The sequence below is a fragment of the Paroedura picta genome, chromosome 3, assembly GCF_049243985.1.
Source record: "Paroedura picta isolate Pp20150507F chromosome 3, Ppicta_v3.0, whole genome shotgun sequence".
NCBI classification, from domain to species: Eukaryota; Metazoa; Chordata; class Lepidosauria; order Squamata; family Gekkonidae; genus Paroedura; species Paroedura picta.
This window is the reverse complement of record NC_135371.1, coordinates 77200428-77217300: the sequence shown is the minus strand read 5'-3', so window position 1 is coordinate 77217300 and position 16873 is coordinate 77200428. Positions and strand designations below refer to the sequence as shown.

General features: G+C 49.9%; 1 protein-coding gene across 4 annotated transcripts in view; it reads right to left on the bottom strand.

The window, feature by feature from the left end:
• LOC143832287 (LON peptidase N-terminal domain and RING finger protein 3-like) overlaps window positions 1–16873 on the bottom strand; it is a 133847-nt gene that overhangs the window by 59991 nt on the left and 56983 nt on the right. For all 4 annotated transcript variants that reach the window (XR_013229184.1, XM_077326497.1, XM_077326496.1 and 1 more), the window contains exon 3: window positions 6289–6411. Coding sequence is in view for 3 of the 4 variants with exons in the window: in XM_077326497.1 (XP_077182612.1) it covers window positions 6289–6411 (123 nt within the window). In the remaining variant the exon portion in view is untranslated. The remainder of the gene's footprint in view (window positions 1–6288; window positions 6412–16873) is intronic.

Sequence of the window (16873 nt, the reverse complement as noted above, 5' to 3'; positions counted from 1 at the left end):
CTCCGCGGTCGCTTTAATGCTTCGCGGTTCGTTCTCCTGCTACCTCTCCTTCTTCCCCGCCTCCTCTCACTAACCCCTCCCTGGAGGATCAAGATCAGTGCCTCTGCTGTTTTTAAGTGTAACAACAACATCAGAGGGAAAGAAGATTGTTTTGCCCTACCTCCAGCACCATCTCCTGTCTGATGAGAGAACTTCTCCATCTAAAAAATTTATTTAGTTGGAGGACAGGATTTATTTTTCCTTAAATAGTTAGGCAAGGGGTAGAAGGCCAGAAGAGAGAATCTGGGTATCCAGCTGGATCCTTGACACATCACCCCCTTGGATAGTAGTTTTAGATGTAGTTAGTTGAGGGTGGGTTGAGGGGTGGTTTTTGTAGGAGGGGCTGGGATGGGAGGATTGTTAGCCAGCTATTGGATATTAGTTAGATTAAGGACTGCTCTATACGGTGGGTTATGGAAGAGAGTATGGTACTTTCGGGGCAAGGCAAACATAGCTGAGGGAGGAGATTCAATAATAGGGGACCAACAATGTACGTAGGTTCAAGAATGCCCCTATTATGGAATTTCCATAGTTGGTGGCCTGGTCAATATGGACATTGCCCTTCAAATCTCCATCCCATCCCCAGGTTCATGGGAGAGAGGGCTAGGGTGGAGCCAGTGTTGATCCTATGCAATGCCATGTCAATTAACAATAAGAATATCTTACAAGAATATTTTGCAAGGCATGAGGCTGACCTGGCTTTCGTGACCGAGACCTGGGTGCGTGAGGATGAGACATTCACCCTGATAGACCTGGCACCACCCGGGTTCTTGGTCCTGCATCAATCCCGGCTCAAAGGGAGGGAAGGGGGGGTGTCAATTCTGGTCAGAGAGTCTTTCTCCTTCAGGGCTCTCCCTGTGCCAACAATTACAGGGATTAAGTGTGTCAGTCTTGGGTGGGAATCAGTCAAGAACATGGTGATCACCCACTGCCCCTCCAGATTCCCTGCCAGGCCTGCTGGAGGTGGTGTCTGCTTGGACGTTGCAGTACCCAAAGCTTTTAGACGCGCTGTCTCCAAGACTTGGCCTGCATCTAGTGTCAGCCATGGAGATACTAGGGTTCTTGCAATCAGTTATGGTCCCACCCATCAGGCTGACCACACCCTTGATTAGATTTTTGGTGCATGTGTAGCGGTAGATCTGGTGGTGAATAACATCATTCCATGGTCAGACCACCATACCCTGAAGGCTTGACTGAGGATACCAACCCCTCCCCGTTTGGGTTACGTTTGGGAAATACCCCGTTTGGGTATTTCAGTCCGCCTGCAGAGACTTATGGATCCCAAGAGATTCCTGAATGCTCTGCAGGACCCCATGCCCTCCGGTATCTCGTTTACGGCCTTGGTGGAGGACTGGCAGTCCCACCTTATGGCCGCCATCAACAAGATCATAGAATCATAGAAACATAGAGTTGGAAGGGGCCACACAGTCCATCTAGTCCGACCCCCTGCTCAATGCAGGATCAGCCCAAAGCATCCTGAAGTATCCAAGAAAAGAGTACATCCAACCTGTTTGAAGACTGTCAGTAAGGGGGAGATCACCACATCCTTAGGCAGCCTATTCCACTGCTGAACTACTCTGACTGTGAACATTTTTTTCCTGATAATTAGCCTATATCATTGTACTTGTAGTTTAAACCCATTACTGCGTGTCCTTTCCTCTGTAGACAACGGAAACAGCATCCTGCCCTCTTCTAAATGATAACCTTTCAAATACTTAAAGAGGTCTATCATGTCCCCTCTCAACCTCCTTTTCTCCAGGCTCCTGGGCACCCTCTCCACCTTCGCCTCAAACAGGCTCCTTGATATTCCAAGGAGCTTCGGGAGAGGAAGAAGGAAGTCAGATGGCTTGAGCAAGTGTGGAGGAAGATTCGCGACTAAACTTTAAGGACATATCATTAAGCATGTTTGTGTAAGTCAATCTATAATATATTTTGTAAAACGTATTACTTTGATCAGAGTCAGGGTTAGAAGGAAGAGTGGTTGTAAACAAGAATTTTTATTGTAGCTTATTTAGATTCAGGTGAAATAGTAAGCAATTTGTAAAGAAAATATAGATGAGATAAGTAATTTTATGTTGAATGGAATACATGAGGAGGACCGTTATGAATATTGGTTTGTACTTGTTTTCACAATTCATACAAATAAATACTTTACAAATGAAAAAAAAAAACTTTAAGGACATATCATTGCACGCTTATGAAGGCATATGAGAATTCAATTAAAGCAGCGAAACGTGACTTCTACGCCACTGAAATCGTGTCTGCAAACTCTCACCTGGCACAATTGTTTAAGGTGACTGGGTCACTTACCGCCCTCAAGGAAGGGAAACAAACGATTAGGGAACTGGATCTGAGCTGTGCAGCATTATCAAGCTATTCTGCAGACAAAGTCCTGTCGCTTCACTGTGACCTACCTGCCACGATTGATACAGTTAGTGAACTGGGATCTCTGTGGCCGTTGAGGGGGTTAGTGTTTGATGGTTTCAGGCGATTCTCTGTAACCAAAGTGGACAAGTTACTGGGTTCACTGAGGGTAAACATTTGCCCCTTGGATCCCTGTCCATCTGGGCTGCTCAAACCGGACGACAAATGGATAGGAGGCCCCTTGAGTGAGATTGTCAACCTCCCCATAACATCTGGAGTTTCCTGAGGGGCTCAAGGAAGCAGTGATAGGCCATTTACTGAAAAAGCCATCTTTGGACCCACGGGACCCTACCAGTTACCGCCCGGTCTCGCATCTTGCGTTTCTGGGTAAGGTGATAGAGCGGGTTACGGCGGACCAACTCCTAGTGTTCTTGGAGGAAACTTCAGCCCTTGACCCATACCAGTCTGTCTTCGACCCTGGCCACAGGGTGGAGACCGCCCTGGTTGCCCTGATGGATGATATCCGGTGCCAGCTGGATCAAGACAGTTCCGCCATTCTTGTGCTTTTAGATATGTCGGCTACATTTGATATGGTTGACCACGAGCTATTGGTATACCGCCTTGCCGGAGCTGTAATAAGGGGGTAATGTGCTCCAATGGCTAGTCTCCTTTCTCCAGAACAGGACACAGAGGGTTGCTGTAGGGCAGGAATTGTTGAACCCTTGTGAGCTCCCTTATGGGGTTCCGCAGAGGGCAATACTCTTTCCAATACTTACTCAACATCTATATGCGCCCTCTAGCCCAGCTGGTCTGGAGCAATGGGCTGGGATGTCACCAATATGCGGATGACACCCAGCTCTACTTCCTAATAGCTGGACAGACTTTCCCCCCCCCCCCCCCGATACATTTGCCAGCTATTTGGAAGCAGTGGCTGGATGGCTCAGGCAGAGTCATCTGAAACTCAACCCCTCCAAGACGGAGGTCCTGTGGCTGGGTAGAAATTGGCCTGACTAGGAAGTGCATCTCCCATGCCTGGACGGGGTGCAATTAACATCTGCACCAGCTGCCAGGAATTTGGAGGTGACATTTAATGCCTCCCTTACTAGGGTGGCTCAGGTCACTAACGTAGCTCGGACGGTACTTTGCCATCTTCGCCAAGCCCAGCTACTAGTGCCCTATCTGTCCTCGGAACACTTGGCCACAGTGATCCATGTAATGGTCACTTCTAGATTAGACTTCTGTAACTCGCTTTACACGGGCCTACCCTTGTCTTGGATTTGGAAATTACAGCTGGTTCAAAACACGGTTTTCAGGGTCCTCTCTAGAATAGCGATCCCTAACCTGTGGGCTGCGGACCACATGTGGTCCGTCGACTAATTGGAGGTGGGATGCGAAGGATGCCTTCTCTCCCCCCCCCGGCCCTTTACTTCATCCCCCCCTGGCCCTTTACAAGACACTTTGGGTGTCATTGTCTCCCATCACTCCCAGATGGGACTATCACGTTGCAGAGAAACAAGCTCAGGGTTCCCATTGATTTGTCATTGTCATGAGTTAAAATTTCCATGAAAATAAAATGTTCCTTATGTTCATTGTTGTGGTGTGTCTGTATCTTATTTTGAAGGGATGTTTAAACAGTACCATAGCAATCAGAGAGCGTTAGGGCAGTGGTTGAGAGTAGAGGAGTAAACTACTTCCCCGCCACCGGGCCTCAGTAAAATTGTCAAGCGTTGAGTGGTCCCCGGTGATAAAAAGGTTGGAGAACACTGGTATAGAGGTTAGAAAAGGTTAGATAGAGGAGCAATCAATTTGGAACTAGATGGGTAGGTGGGTAAACAGGTTAGGCTCGAGAAGTGGGCTAAATTGAATAAAATACAGTTCAATAGGGACAAATGTAAAGTTCTGCAATTAGAATAATAGAATTATGAAATCATAGAATCTGTAAACAGCCCGTGGCGCCACGGGCACCACGGACTGAATAAAAGAGTAAGGGGTAGTGGGGAGGAGTTAGGGCGGGACCGGTCCAGGATAAAAACTCGGAGGGGCCAATCAGGAGCCGCGAAGCCCGTCCCGCCCACCCCTGACGTTCTCCAGGCTTCTGCCCGGCCGGGCGCTCCCTCGGCGCGGCGAGAGAGCGCCCGGTCCGGCAGAAGCCCGTCCCGCCCACCCCTGACGTTCTCCAGGCTTCTGCCCGGCTGGGCGCTCCCTCAGCGCGGCGAGAGAGCGCCCGGTCTGGCAGAAGCCCGTCCCGCCCACCTCCGACGATCTCCCGGCTTCTAAAAGTGCCTATTCCAAGGTAAAATTTGTGACTGGCACTTCTAGAAGCACACTATTTCAATGGGAGAAATAGGGATGCATGGGTAGTTAGGTGGAGCCATACAAGATAGCAAGACAGAGAGACAGAAGGAGAGCTGGAGACATACAGGCAGAGAGAAAGAGAAAGAAAGGAGAGACACAACAGTACCAAGGAAGGAAGGCAGGAGAGAAAGGGAAATTAACGGATGCCAGACAGAAACGCAGACAGAAAGTCAGCAGGTTAGAAGATACAGGGATGCATGACAGACAGAAAGGAGATTAAGGGATGGATGGATGGATGGATGGATGGGGGGCATGATATAAGGATAGAGGAATAGAAGGATAGAGGGAATGAAGACAGCAAGACAGAGAGAGAGGCAGAGAGATACAGAGATAGAAACAGAGAAAGAAAGAAAGATGCAGAAAGGAGACAAACACCCAGCCACCAAGGACACTCCACCCTTTCTAGCGCCCGTTGTATTTAAACATACAACGGGCTTTAAATCTAGTTATAGAATAATAGAGTTGGAAGAGACTTCATGGGTCATCTAATCCAACCACCTGCACTATGTAGGACACTCACATCCCTATCGCTCATCTACTGTAACCTGCCATTCCTTTGCCTTCACAGAATCAGCCTCTCCGTCACATGCCTAACTAGCCTCTGTTTAAAAATGTCCAAAGATGGAGAACCCACCACCTCCCGAGGAAGCTACTGAGAAACCGCTCTGTCAGGAACTTGTTTTGGATGTTTAGATGGAATTTCTTTTGAATTAATTTCATCCCATTCATTCTGGTCTGTCCCTCTGGGGCAAGAGAGAACCATTCTGCTCCATCCTCCATATGGCACGCTTTTAAATACGTGAAGATGGTTATCAGATCCCCTCTCAGTTGTCTCCTCTCTCTCCTGCATTTAGCGTTGAGTGGCCAGGATCCTCACAACACCATGGAGGTCCCACATCTGGCCCATTCTCCACCAACTGCAGTGCTTGCCAGTTTAATTCCGGATCAAGCTAAAGATTCTGGTAATTACCTTCAAGTCCATACGCAGTTAGGGCCCAGTGTACCTGAGGGACTGCCTCCCTGCCTATGCCCATCAAGAGCTCTACGCTTCACCACAACCAACTGGCTGATAGTCCCTGGACCTAAAGAATGGTCTCTGTCCTGGTCCTCACTTGGTGGAATGAGCTCCTGGAGGAGATAAAGGCCCTGATGGAGCTAAAACAGTTACACAGGATCTGCAAAAGGGAGCTCTTCCACCATGCATTTGGCTGAGACCAGGAACCACCAACAACATTTGAAGGGCACCTGCTTCCTCCCTCCCAGAACTCCATCAGTGCGCTCTGCTCCTGGACCTGTTTGCATTGTTGCACAATAGCATTGTTTGCACTGTTACTATTATCATTTGCTAGTATTAATGTTACAGTTATTTATATGTTACGTTTCTTGTATTGTTTATAAGTTTTATGTAAACTGCCCTGAGCCTCTGTGGAGGGCAGTATATAAATATATAATAAATAAACAAAAAAGCAAACAAATGGAATGTAATGAATACGTAGAGATAAATCACTATTGTTGTTTAGATGTGTTTACCTTTTCTATCTCATATTGAGCAGCAAAGAATCTGGAATTCAGTGTGAGGCAATGCTGGAACTGCTTCAGGGCTTCTGATTTGCGACCCATCGCCAGGAGTACCTTTCCCTTTCGGAAAAATACCTGCAGAATCATGAAGAACACATGTTTTAAAACATTTCCTTACAAACTTTCTGAAGCTTGATCTTGTGTCTTGCATTGTCTGTGGAAACTATAAACTATGCACATATTCCAATTATACATAAACCAGATTTAAAGCCCGTTATACTTACAATGCGCGCTAGAAAGGGTGGATGGGAGCCGAGAAGCACACCTGGGGCCTCTTCCCACCCTCCCCCCGGTCTCAAGGAGTTCCATGCTTTCCTGATCCAGCTTCAAGGTGCAGCATGGACACATATTTCGGGATGATGAGGAGCGAGTGTGCTTTGCAGGTGATTGCATGGATGGTGAGGTGGCTAATTGGTTTATCAGCCTCTACAAGTATGCGCCGATGAAAGTGAGTAGGGATGAGCGATTCGAGTTCGGAAACGCCCGAATCCCCCGAATTGGGGCCGATTCGGGTGTTTCCGAGCCAGAAACGGTCCAAATTAGCCCTCTGGCTCCCTCTAGCGGTCCGAATCGCCCAGAGTCGGCGATTCAGACTGCCGAATCGATTCGGGCTGAATCGATTCGGCTGAGTCGGAGGCTTCAAGCAGCCGTTGCCTGAAGCCTCTCTGGCTGTCTTTTTTTTACTTTAGTTTTTGCCGCCTAAAATGGCGGCGGGGGGAGGGGGGAGTGAGTGGCCAACCAGAATGCCTGTAGCTTTTCAGCTCAGGCATTCTGGCCACTCACAGAAGGGTTTTTATTTTTTAAATCCCCTTGCTTTGTAGCCTGCCCAGGAGGAGGCTACTTAAACCAAGGGGCTGCTTGCTGGAGCTCACTTTGAGCTCTGGCTGGCTGGCTGGCTGTGCTGCTCCTAAGCTCCCTGCTTGGTAAAGCGGCCTGCCTGCCTGCCTGCCTGCCTGCCTGCCTTCTGGACCTGGCCTGTGTGGAGCGGACTGGACTTCACTGAAGAAGACATCAATAGTTTGTTTTAGGGTTTTTTTTCTTCTGCTTTCCTATTTTTCTCTTTTCCCCCTCCCTCTTCTCCCTCTCTCTCCCTCTTCTTTTTAAAAGTTTAATGTGCCTTTGGGTTTCTGGGGTTGGGGGCCTGGGGGTGGGGGGTTGGGTAATTGTATTTGCTTTTTAGTGTGTTTATTTTAAAGTATTTGGGGGGGGGGTTGAAGTTGTTCTGTTTCTGGTTGTTTTTGGGGGGGTTGTTTGATTGTTTTGTTTTCTTTTTAGCGGGTTTCCTCAGTTGCCACCTTTGGGCTTTGTGCCCTGGGTGGCAGCTGGTTGTTTGATAGCTGTAGGTGTTTTTTGGTGGGGGGCTAGTTTCAGTTTAGGGGGGGTTGTGTTTGTTCTTAGGTTGGTTTATTAGCTTAGGGCCTTGCAGGGCCAGTTTTTGCCAGCCACCTTTGGGGGAGTGCCCTGGGTGGCTGCTGGTTGTTTGTTTGTAGAAGCTGTTTGGTTGGCCTAGGCTAGGCTTGGTTTGATTTGGCAGTTTGGGCCTTGCAGGGCCACTTTTGCTTGGTTGCCACCTTTGGGAGAGTGCCCCGGGTGGCTGGCAGCTGGTTGGTGTTTTAGAGATTGTTTGTTTCCTTCCTGGGGGGGAATTGTTGCGTTCTTTTTGGGGTGCCCAATTAGTGACCCTTTAAATAGGCAGTAAAATCCATAGTGTTAGGAGAAATTATAAAGTACAAATAACTTTTTAGAATAGATAGTTTCTTTCCTAAGTAGCCAGATAGGATTTTTATAAGAGAATAGTGATTTGGATTTTAGGTTAAAACAGTATTTTCTTAATAGTTAAAAAAAATTTAAACCAGCAGGGGCTGTGCCTTATTGAAGGCCAGCTTTCCTGGTAGAGACAGGAATTGATTTAGAGGCCAACAGGTTTAGGAGTTCTTCTTAGCAGATCAGGTGGGGGCTTGGTGCACAAATCTGCTCCAGCCTTCCTTCTAGATAGTAACACTCAGGTAGTTTAAAACACTTTAAAAGTCTAAAAAGGATTTTTTTTTCTAATTTTTCCCTGCTGTAGGTTAGGTCGGGCCAGTAAAAGTTAGCTAGGTAGGACCAGACAGGTTCCTTTAGTTTAACAAAAAGAGAGAGAGAGAGACAGAGAGAGAGAGAAAACAGGAAAACTCAATAGAAGTTAGGTCAGCTTAGGGTCTAAAAAAACTAAACAGGTAGCTGGTGGGAGGGTTTTATAATTTTCAAGGTTTCCTTAGAAACAGGTGTTAGGGCAGTTAGTGGTAGGGCCTCAAATTTCCCTGTCTCTTATATTACAGACAGTTAGTAGAAAAAGTTTGTCCAAGGGAACATGAGTGGGAAGAAGGAAGGTCAGGCTAGGGGCCCTGGGGAAAAGGCCCTAAAGAAAACTAGAGGGGTGGAGGGGAGTGAGGGGGAAGGAAGCGTCCTTCCCCCCACCTGAGAAGAGGCCTGTCTTGCGTTGACCTTCCACCACTCCGACCTCTGGCTGGAGTGGTGCAATAAAGAGTGTCCGCAAGGGTCTCTTTATTGAGGCGGCTGCCGGGGCGCCCCCTTCTAAGGTGTGTCAGGCAGGGGTCTTTGCTGGCACTTCTGCGGGGCCTGCTGATCAGGCAGCCCCTCGTGTCGCTCCTTTTGCTAGCGAGGCATGGAGGCGTCAGGAGGAGTTGCCTGATCTCTTCCTCGGAGTGAGCCTTGGGGACATGAGTGGCTTGTCCTTCATGTCCCCAGGCATCACCTCGGGGGTGCAGAGAGCCCTGGAGGAGATTGGTGAGGGACTGGCCCGCCAGTCTACTCCCCTTTCTCCTCCAGGATCCAGCAGGCTTCAGTTGGGGGGGGGGACAGGAGCAGATGGTAGAGGTGGTGCAAGAGGGAGAGATGGAGGTGGCACCCCGTGCCCCGCCATCTCGACCCCTTCCCCCTCTCTCACCTCCTTCTGTCCCCACCTCAGGACATGGTGTGTCCGGCCCGAGCTCCTCACAGGAGGCAGTTAAGAGGACTTCGGAGGCTGCAAGCCAGCCTGCGTCATCCAAAGCCCCAAAGTCTGGAATTACTTCCAGACAGTGGAGGGAACCCACCTAGCAGAGTGCCAGCTCTGTAGGCAGAGGGTTAGTCATGGAAGGCAAGAGCCTCACTACACGACTAGCGGCCTCATGAACCACCTGAAGAGGCATCACCAGGCTGTCCTGCTTCACGGGAAGAGACAGGCTGGCAGTGGGGTGCCTGCACAGGCACAACCAACCAGCATGGGGCTGGAGAGTCTACCTGGGACCTCCACCTCGAGAGCTCTCCCTAAGAGTTCTTCTCAGAGGGCGGGTGGAGTTGAGGCAAGCAACCATGGTGGAGATGCTTGCCCGGGCTGGCAGTGGCATGCCAAAAGGGGGGATTGAGGCAGGGTGTACGGCCACGAACCATGACCTAAGGGTCAAGGGTACCCCTTTTGTCTGGCTGACGACATGTACTTCCACCGACTGTGCCGTCGCATATCCACCTGGTACACACCTCCTAGTCGTACCATGATTAGCAGGACAGTGTTGCCCTCTCTTTATAGGGCAGCCAGGTGCCATGTGGAGGTAGAGATGTCCCGAGCTTCAGGGACCGTACACTTCACGTCGGACATATGGACGTCATGTCATGCGCAGGATGCGTACATCTCACTGACTGCGCATTGGTGGGACATACAGGAGGTGCTGGGTGGGGTTGAGCCTGTTAGGAAGGGTGAGGGCTGCCGGGCAGGCTATCGCCATGCCTTGCTGCACATCGAGACCTTCGATGTGCGGCACACGGCAGACAACATCGAGGGCACCATTCGTAGAATGGTAGATGGGTGGGTAGGTAGTGGGACGGGGGTCACCAAGGGCTTCTTGGTGACAGATGGTGCACTCAACATGACCAAGGCGGTCAAGGGCATGGGCCTGAAGCATATCTCCTGTGCGGCCCACCTTCTCCCTCTCGTGGTTAAGGATGCCCTTGGGATCGGCTCCAAGGGAACCGGTTCATCCGCCGAAGCCATTGACTTCAGGCATCTCATCGAGAAGTGCCAGAAGATCGTGGCGCATTTCTCTCACACCTTGTAAGACAGCTCGAGGCAGAAAGTAGGTCCTGATGGGCGTGCCGCAGCACTGCCTTATCAGAGACGTCAGCACACGCTGGAACTCCACCCGTGCCATGCTTGACCGCTTGGTGGAGCAGAGGAGAGCCTTAGACGCTCTTGTCCAGGAGACGAGGATGTTTATGCCTGGGGAGTGGCTCACCCACCAAGAGTGGGAGATCATTTCTCAGACCGTGGAAGTGCTTGGGCCCTTCAAGACTTTCACGGAGATGCTCTCGTCTGACACAGCGAGTTTGGGTCTGGTCGTGCCCAAGGTCCACAAGGCCCATGTGGTGCTGGCCCCCTTGCTGGACCCAGCTCGAGGACGTGCAGATGCTGTTCCAGCCGTGCGCGCGCTTGTGAGGAGGCTTCTGAGAGGGCTGGACAGCCGCTTTGAACCCCTCTGCAAGTCTGTGACATACAGGCTCGCCACCATGTGTGATCCGCACATCAAGGGCAGCATAGCAGAGAGGGAGAGGAGCCTTCCTGTATGGTGCGAGCTGCTCATTCAGAGGCTTGCCTGGTGGAAGTCCAAGGAGGCTGAGGTGTCAGGCCAGGCAGGGGAGGAAGGAGCCAGCACGTCCACTGCTCCTCCCCCCCCCAGCCTCTGCTGGCACATCAGCCACTGCGGGCCACCCCAGCGAGAAGGCTGAGGAGGGCAACTTCTTGCTGGGGTTCCTCCAGCCCACTCCTTCTCTTGAGGGCAGCGGGTGCCCGAGGGAGGACAGTGCGTCTGGGATGGTGAGGGCTTACCTCGGTGAGCCCCAGGACTCCGACAACGCCTGTCCCTTGAGATACTGGGCCAGGATGGAGGTGGTCTGGCCGGCCCTCTCCCACCTGGCCCGTGTCTACCTTTCGTGCGCGCCAACGAGCGTCCAGAACTAGCGGGCATTTTCTCATGTGAGCAGCACTTTCTGCGAGTATCGCTCCCGCCTGGTGACCGAAACAGTCCAGCAATTGGTGTTCCTCAAGGTCAACTTCCCGGCTCTTGGCCATCCAGAACTATTCTTGGAGGAGGACTGAGGTGAGCACAGAATTGCTGTGACTGCATTCTCTCTGAGTCTGTTCTGGGTGGGGGGGATGAAAAACGCTCGCCCAAGGTAAAAATTCAGACAGGACCAGTGCCCTGGCCAATCTAAATTGCCCCCCCCCCACCCCACACACAGAAATTCTGCAATCACCAGTGGGCCAGAGATTAAATCTGGGTCCCTCAGTCATGCCACCCATTTGGAAAACTTTTCCCAGTCCCAAAGTGAGCCTTAGAGCTCAAGGTAAACCCAAGAAGTAACTGAGCATTTCTCAGTGGGTGCCCAGGAGGAGTTTGTTGTGTGCGCCGATTTGTCTTTTTGGTTGTTGGATTCCCCACCAGTGTCCACTGCACCGTGTGTGGACTTCCAGGGGGGGGGGGATGTGTCTTTTTGCTGCTGCTAGGGCTGTTCTCCCAGAAAAGTTCTGTCAGGGCTCTCTCAGGATGTGGCCTGAGTAGAGCAGTTGGATTAGAGGTGGTTTAAGGAGGTGGCCTGTTAGGTTGTTGGATTCCCCACCAGTGTCCACTGTGCCGTGTGTGGACTGCTGGGGCGGGGGGATGTGTCTTTTTGCAGCTGCCATGGCTGTTCTCCCAGAACAGCTCTGTCAGGGCTCTCTCGGGATGTGGCCTGAATAGAGCAGTTGGATTTGTAGTGTTTGAGGGCAGTGGCCCAAGCGTAGGAAGGGAAAGGTGACTGGAAGCTGCTTTGATACACCTTTGGGTTGTGAAAAGCAAGTCTTCCTCTTGCTTTGTATTTGCTAGAGGGGGGAGGCTGGATAGGAGAGCCAGTGATGAGTCCACAGCATGGATGGAGCAACCAGATTCGCCTCTGAGCTCCTCCATTTGCTTCCTAGGGCTCTCCCGGGTTAGTGCATAGGCGCCGTGAAGCTTTACAGCTTCACTGGGGGTTTCTGGGGGGATCTCCAGGTCTCCCCTGGAGGTTGACATCCCTGAGCCACTAGTGTTCCTAGTGGTGCAGGGATATCCCCCCACAGGCCAGTGCAGGGCCCCCCTCTCCTCTGCAGAAGAACCAAGGTGAGAACTCAGTGGACATTGGTTCTGCAGTCCTCACCTGGGGGCTGCTCACTGCTGCCAGCCACAGGTTCCCCTGGACCTGGGAGAGAGAGTCCCTTCCTGGCCTGCTTTGGAGCCAATGCAAGTCAAAGTCTCCATCGACTTGCATTGGAAATCCTTCCCCCGCCTTCCCCGGGGGCTGGGAGGGAGGGTGTGTAGGTTGCATCCCTGAAAAAGTCTTCCCTGAGCCCCCTGAAAGTTTCAAGAAGATTGGTCCAAGGAGTCAAATCCTAGGGGCTCCCAAAGAGGATGTCCCTATCCGCTCCATTGGTTACAATGGAGTGTCAGATTCTTTAGGCTGAACATATTCCTTAGGCTGAAGCCCATTGTAACAAGAAAAGATTTTTTAGTTCTGTGAGGAGCAAACGTAAAGTAAAGGAGGCAATAGGCCCACTGTTGGGTGCGGATGGACAAACTCTAACGAAAGATGCAGAGAAAGCAGAAAGGCTTAGTGCCTATTTTACATTTGTTTTTTCCCACAGGTCAAAGTGTTTAGACACATCTAGAGATGGCCGTATCCAAAGGATAGTGTCTGGGTGGCAGGTTAACGTGGATAGAGAGGTTGTCGAGAGGCATTTAGCTGCACTGGATGAGTTCAAATCCCCTGGGCCGGATGAAATGCACCCGAGAGTACTCAAAGAACTTTCCAGAGAACTTGCACAGCCCTTGTCCATCATCTTCGGAACCTCTTTAAGGACTGGAGATGTCCCGGAGTACTGGAAAAGAGCAAACGTTATTCCGATCTTTAAAAAAGGGAGGAAGGATGACCTGGGATATTACAGACCAGTGAGTCTGACCTCTGTTGTGGGGAAGATAATGGAGCAGATATTAAAGGGAGCGATCTGCAAACATCTGGAGGACAATTTGGTAATCCAAGGAAGTCAGCATGGATTTGTCTCCAACAGGTCCTGCCAGACCAACCTAGTTTCCTTTTTTGACCAAGTAACAGGTTTGCTGGATCGGGGAAATTCGGTTGATGTCATTTACTTGGATTTTAGTAAAGCTTTTGACAAGGTACCCCATGATGTTCTGATGGATAAGTTGAAGGACTGCAATCTGGATTTTCAGATAGTTAGGTGGATAGGGAATTGGTTAGAGAACCGCACTCAAAGAGTTGTTGTCAATGGTGTTTCATCAGACTGGAGAGAGGTGAGTAGCGGGGTACCTCAGGGCTCGGTGCTCGGCACTTTTTAACATATTTATTAATGATCTAGATGAGGGGGTGGAGGGACTACTCATCAAGTTTGCAGATGACACCAAATTGGGAGGACTGGCAAATACTCCGGAAGATAGAGACAGAGTTCAACGAGATCTGAACACAATGGGAAAATGGGCAAATGAGAACAAGATGCAATTTAATAAAGATAAGTGTAAAGTTCTGCATCTGGGTCAGAAAAATGAAAAGCATGCCTACTGGATGGGGGATGCACTTCTGGGTAGCACTGTGTGTGAACGAGACCTTGGGGTACTTGTGGATTGTAAACTAAACATGAGCAGGCAGTGTGATGCAGTGGTAAAAAAGGCAAATGCCATTTTGGGCTGTATCAAAATCACAAGATGTCATAGTCCCATTGTATACGGCACTGGTCAGACCACACCTGGAGTACTGTGTGCAGTTCTGGAGGCCTCACTTCAAGAAGAACGTCGATAAAATTGAAAGGGTACAGAGGAGAGTGACGAAGATGATCTGGGGCCAAGGGACCAAGCCATATGAAGATAGGTTGAGGGACTTGGGAATGTTCAGCCTGGAGAAAAGGAGGTTGAGAGGGGACATGATAGCCCTCTTTAAGTATTTGAAAAGTTGTCACTTGGAGGAGGGCAGGATGCTGTTTCTGCTGGCTGCAGAGGAGAGGACACGCAGTAATGGGTTTAAACTTTAAGTACAACGATATAGGCTAGATATCAGGAGAAAGTTTTTCACAGTCAGAGTAGTTCAGCAGTGGAATAGGCTGCCTAAGGAGGTGGTGAGCTCCCCCTGACTGGAAGTCTTCAAGCAAAGGTTGGATACACACTTTTCTTGGATGCTTTAGGATGCTTTGGGCTGATCCTGCGTTGAGCAGGGGGTTGGACTAGATGGCCTGTATGGCCCCTTCCAACTCTATGATTCTATGATTCTATATTTCTCCATAGACTTCTATGGGGAATGTTCCTTGGGAGCCCCCAGGATGGGAAACCCTGGTGCAAGCTTCCTGAAACTTTCAGGCGACTGAGGGAAGACCCTCCCAGAGCTCCCCTGCAAGTTTCAAGAAGATTGGACCAAGAGGATGGGACCTAGGGGCTCCCAAAAGCGTGAGAAAAAATGATTTCAGCAGGTAAATTGCCAATTGACTTGGCCTCCATTGACTTGCATTGGCCCTGAATCGATTCGGACCGGTCCAAATCGGCTCAAATCGGCCGATTCGGATCCGAAGGGCCGATTCGGATCCGAAACGGTCCAAATCGGCGCCTCCCTGCACAACCCTAAAGGTGAGGAACTATGAATGTTTCGTTCGGGCCATGAGGGAGCGCTTCGAGGATCCTTTTGAAGCAGAGACGGGATTGGAGAACCTGAGAAGTTTGAAGCAAGAGTCACTGTCGGTGGCCCAGTACACCCGAGAACTTAAGAACCTCATGGCTGATTGGGTGGAGGCGCAGAGAGGTCAAGCCTATTGGGAGAATATACTTGTGGAATTAAAAAAAATGTTAAAATTTAATTTTGAAAAAAACCCAGTTATTTCTATTGATCCTTTTGGAGGGCAGGGACCACAAAGATCATAGAGTTTTATTTATGTATGCTACTTCTGCAGCTAGAATTGTTTTTGCTTCTAAATGGAAGAGCCCTGATATTCCCTCAATTGAAGAGTGGTTAAGAAAACTGGCGGACTATGCTGAAGTTGCCAAATTGTCTGCCATCTACAAAGATCCCGATCTTGGAAAATATGCAAAGCAATGGACATTGTTTTTGAATTATATGAAAAAAACTATCCAGACTTTGCGAAGATTTGTAAAATTTAACATAGCAACAGCAGGTTCTAAGCATAGTTACGTCACAGATTTAGGTTTACTTTTTTATTTGTTAGGACTAGGAGAGAAGTCTTGAATGTATATTTGTATTTATTTGTGATTGAATGTTAGATTGATGAATTTATGGATTAGTGATGGGTATGGATATTTTGTTTAATATCACAATAAAATATTTGAATTGGGGGGGAAGGGCCTTCGCATGTATCTTGTGAAGAAATGCCTGAAAATGGATGATCCGGAGACAGTGATGGGATGGGTCCGGTTGGCAGGCGAGGTGGAGAAGGGAATGCGCCTTGTCACTCACTTGGAAGGCGAAAAGGTGAAAAGTGGGAAGAAATCGGGGAATCCAAAGAAGCCTACTCCAACAAAGACACCCACAACAGATGCCGTTGAGTGAGCCCAATGCCACGAGAAGGGCTTGTGCCTAGGGTGTGGAGGCCAGGGCCATTTTCTTGCTGACTGTCCGCCTAAGAATCCCAAGATGTCCGGTGCGGAGCAAGAAAAGTCCACTGGCAAACCAGCGGGGAAAGTCGCTCCAGGAACTACCAAGACCCCAACAACTGGAAAGAAAATGGTGAAGGTGCTTCTGACTCCTCTGTTGGAACAACTGAACTACACGTACTCCTCAAGTGGCACTGAGGATGGGAATAATTTGTCAGGGCTTTTGGGAAAGGAGGAAGACCTGCCGTGAGACAGCCCCGTCGGCAGGTCGGAGGCAGGGGCAAGCATTCTGTAACTCCAATTCCCCTATTTCTCCTCCCAGTGACTTTGACAGTGCCACGGACAGGGAGGAAAGTGGGGGTTCAGGGAATTTTGGACCGTAGTTGCACCCGGACTATTATAAACCTGTCACTAGTGAAGGGGGAGAGCCACTATGGAAACTGCTCAGATTTGCCCAAATGGATGGGAAATGTTTGAAAGCGGGGGAAGGTTGTGTCCCGGACTCTCCCCATAGACTTGGAGATTTCTGAACACTGAGAGTGGATTCAACCAGTAGTGGCCCCCCGCACTACGTTCTCATTTGTGTTTGGATTGGACAGGTTACATAAAGATGACCCCAGTGTTGATTGGAGGTCCTGGGTTCTCCGATTCGATGACCCAGGATGCCAGCACCATTGCCACCATGCCGCCCTGGGGTGTCCCGCGGAAGGGCGGAAAGAGCATGCTGCCCTATACCAGGCTTGCCAAAGGAGTACTGGGACTTGACGGAAGTGTTTGAGGAAAAAGAATGTGATCAATTGCCCCCCCCATCGGAAAACAGATTGTGCCACCGAATTGAAACCTGGGAGCTGTTGCCCAAAGCAAAATTGTATTCAATGAGTCCC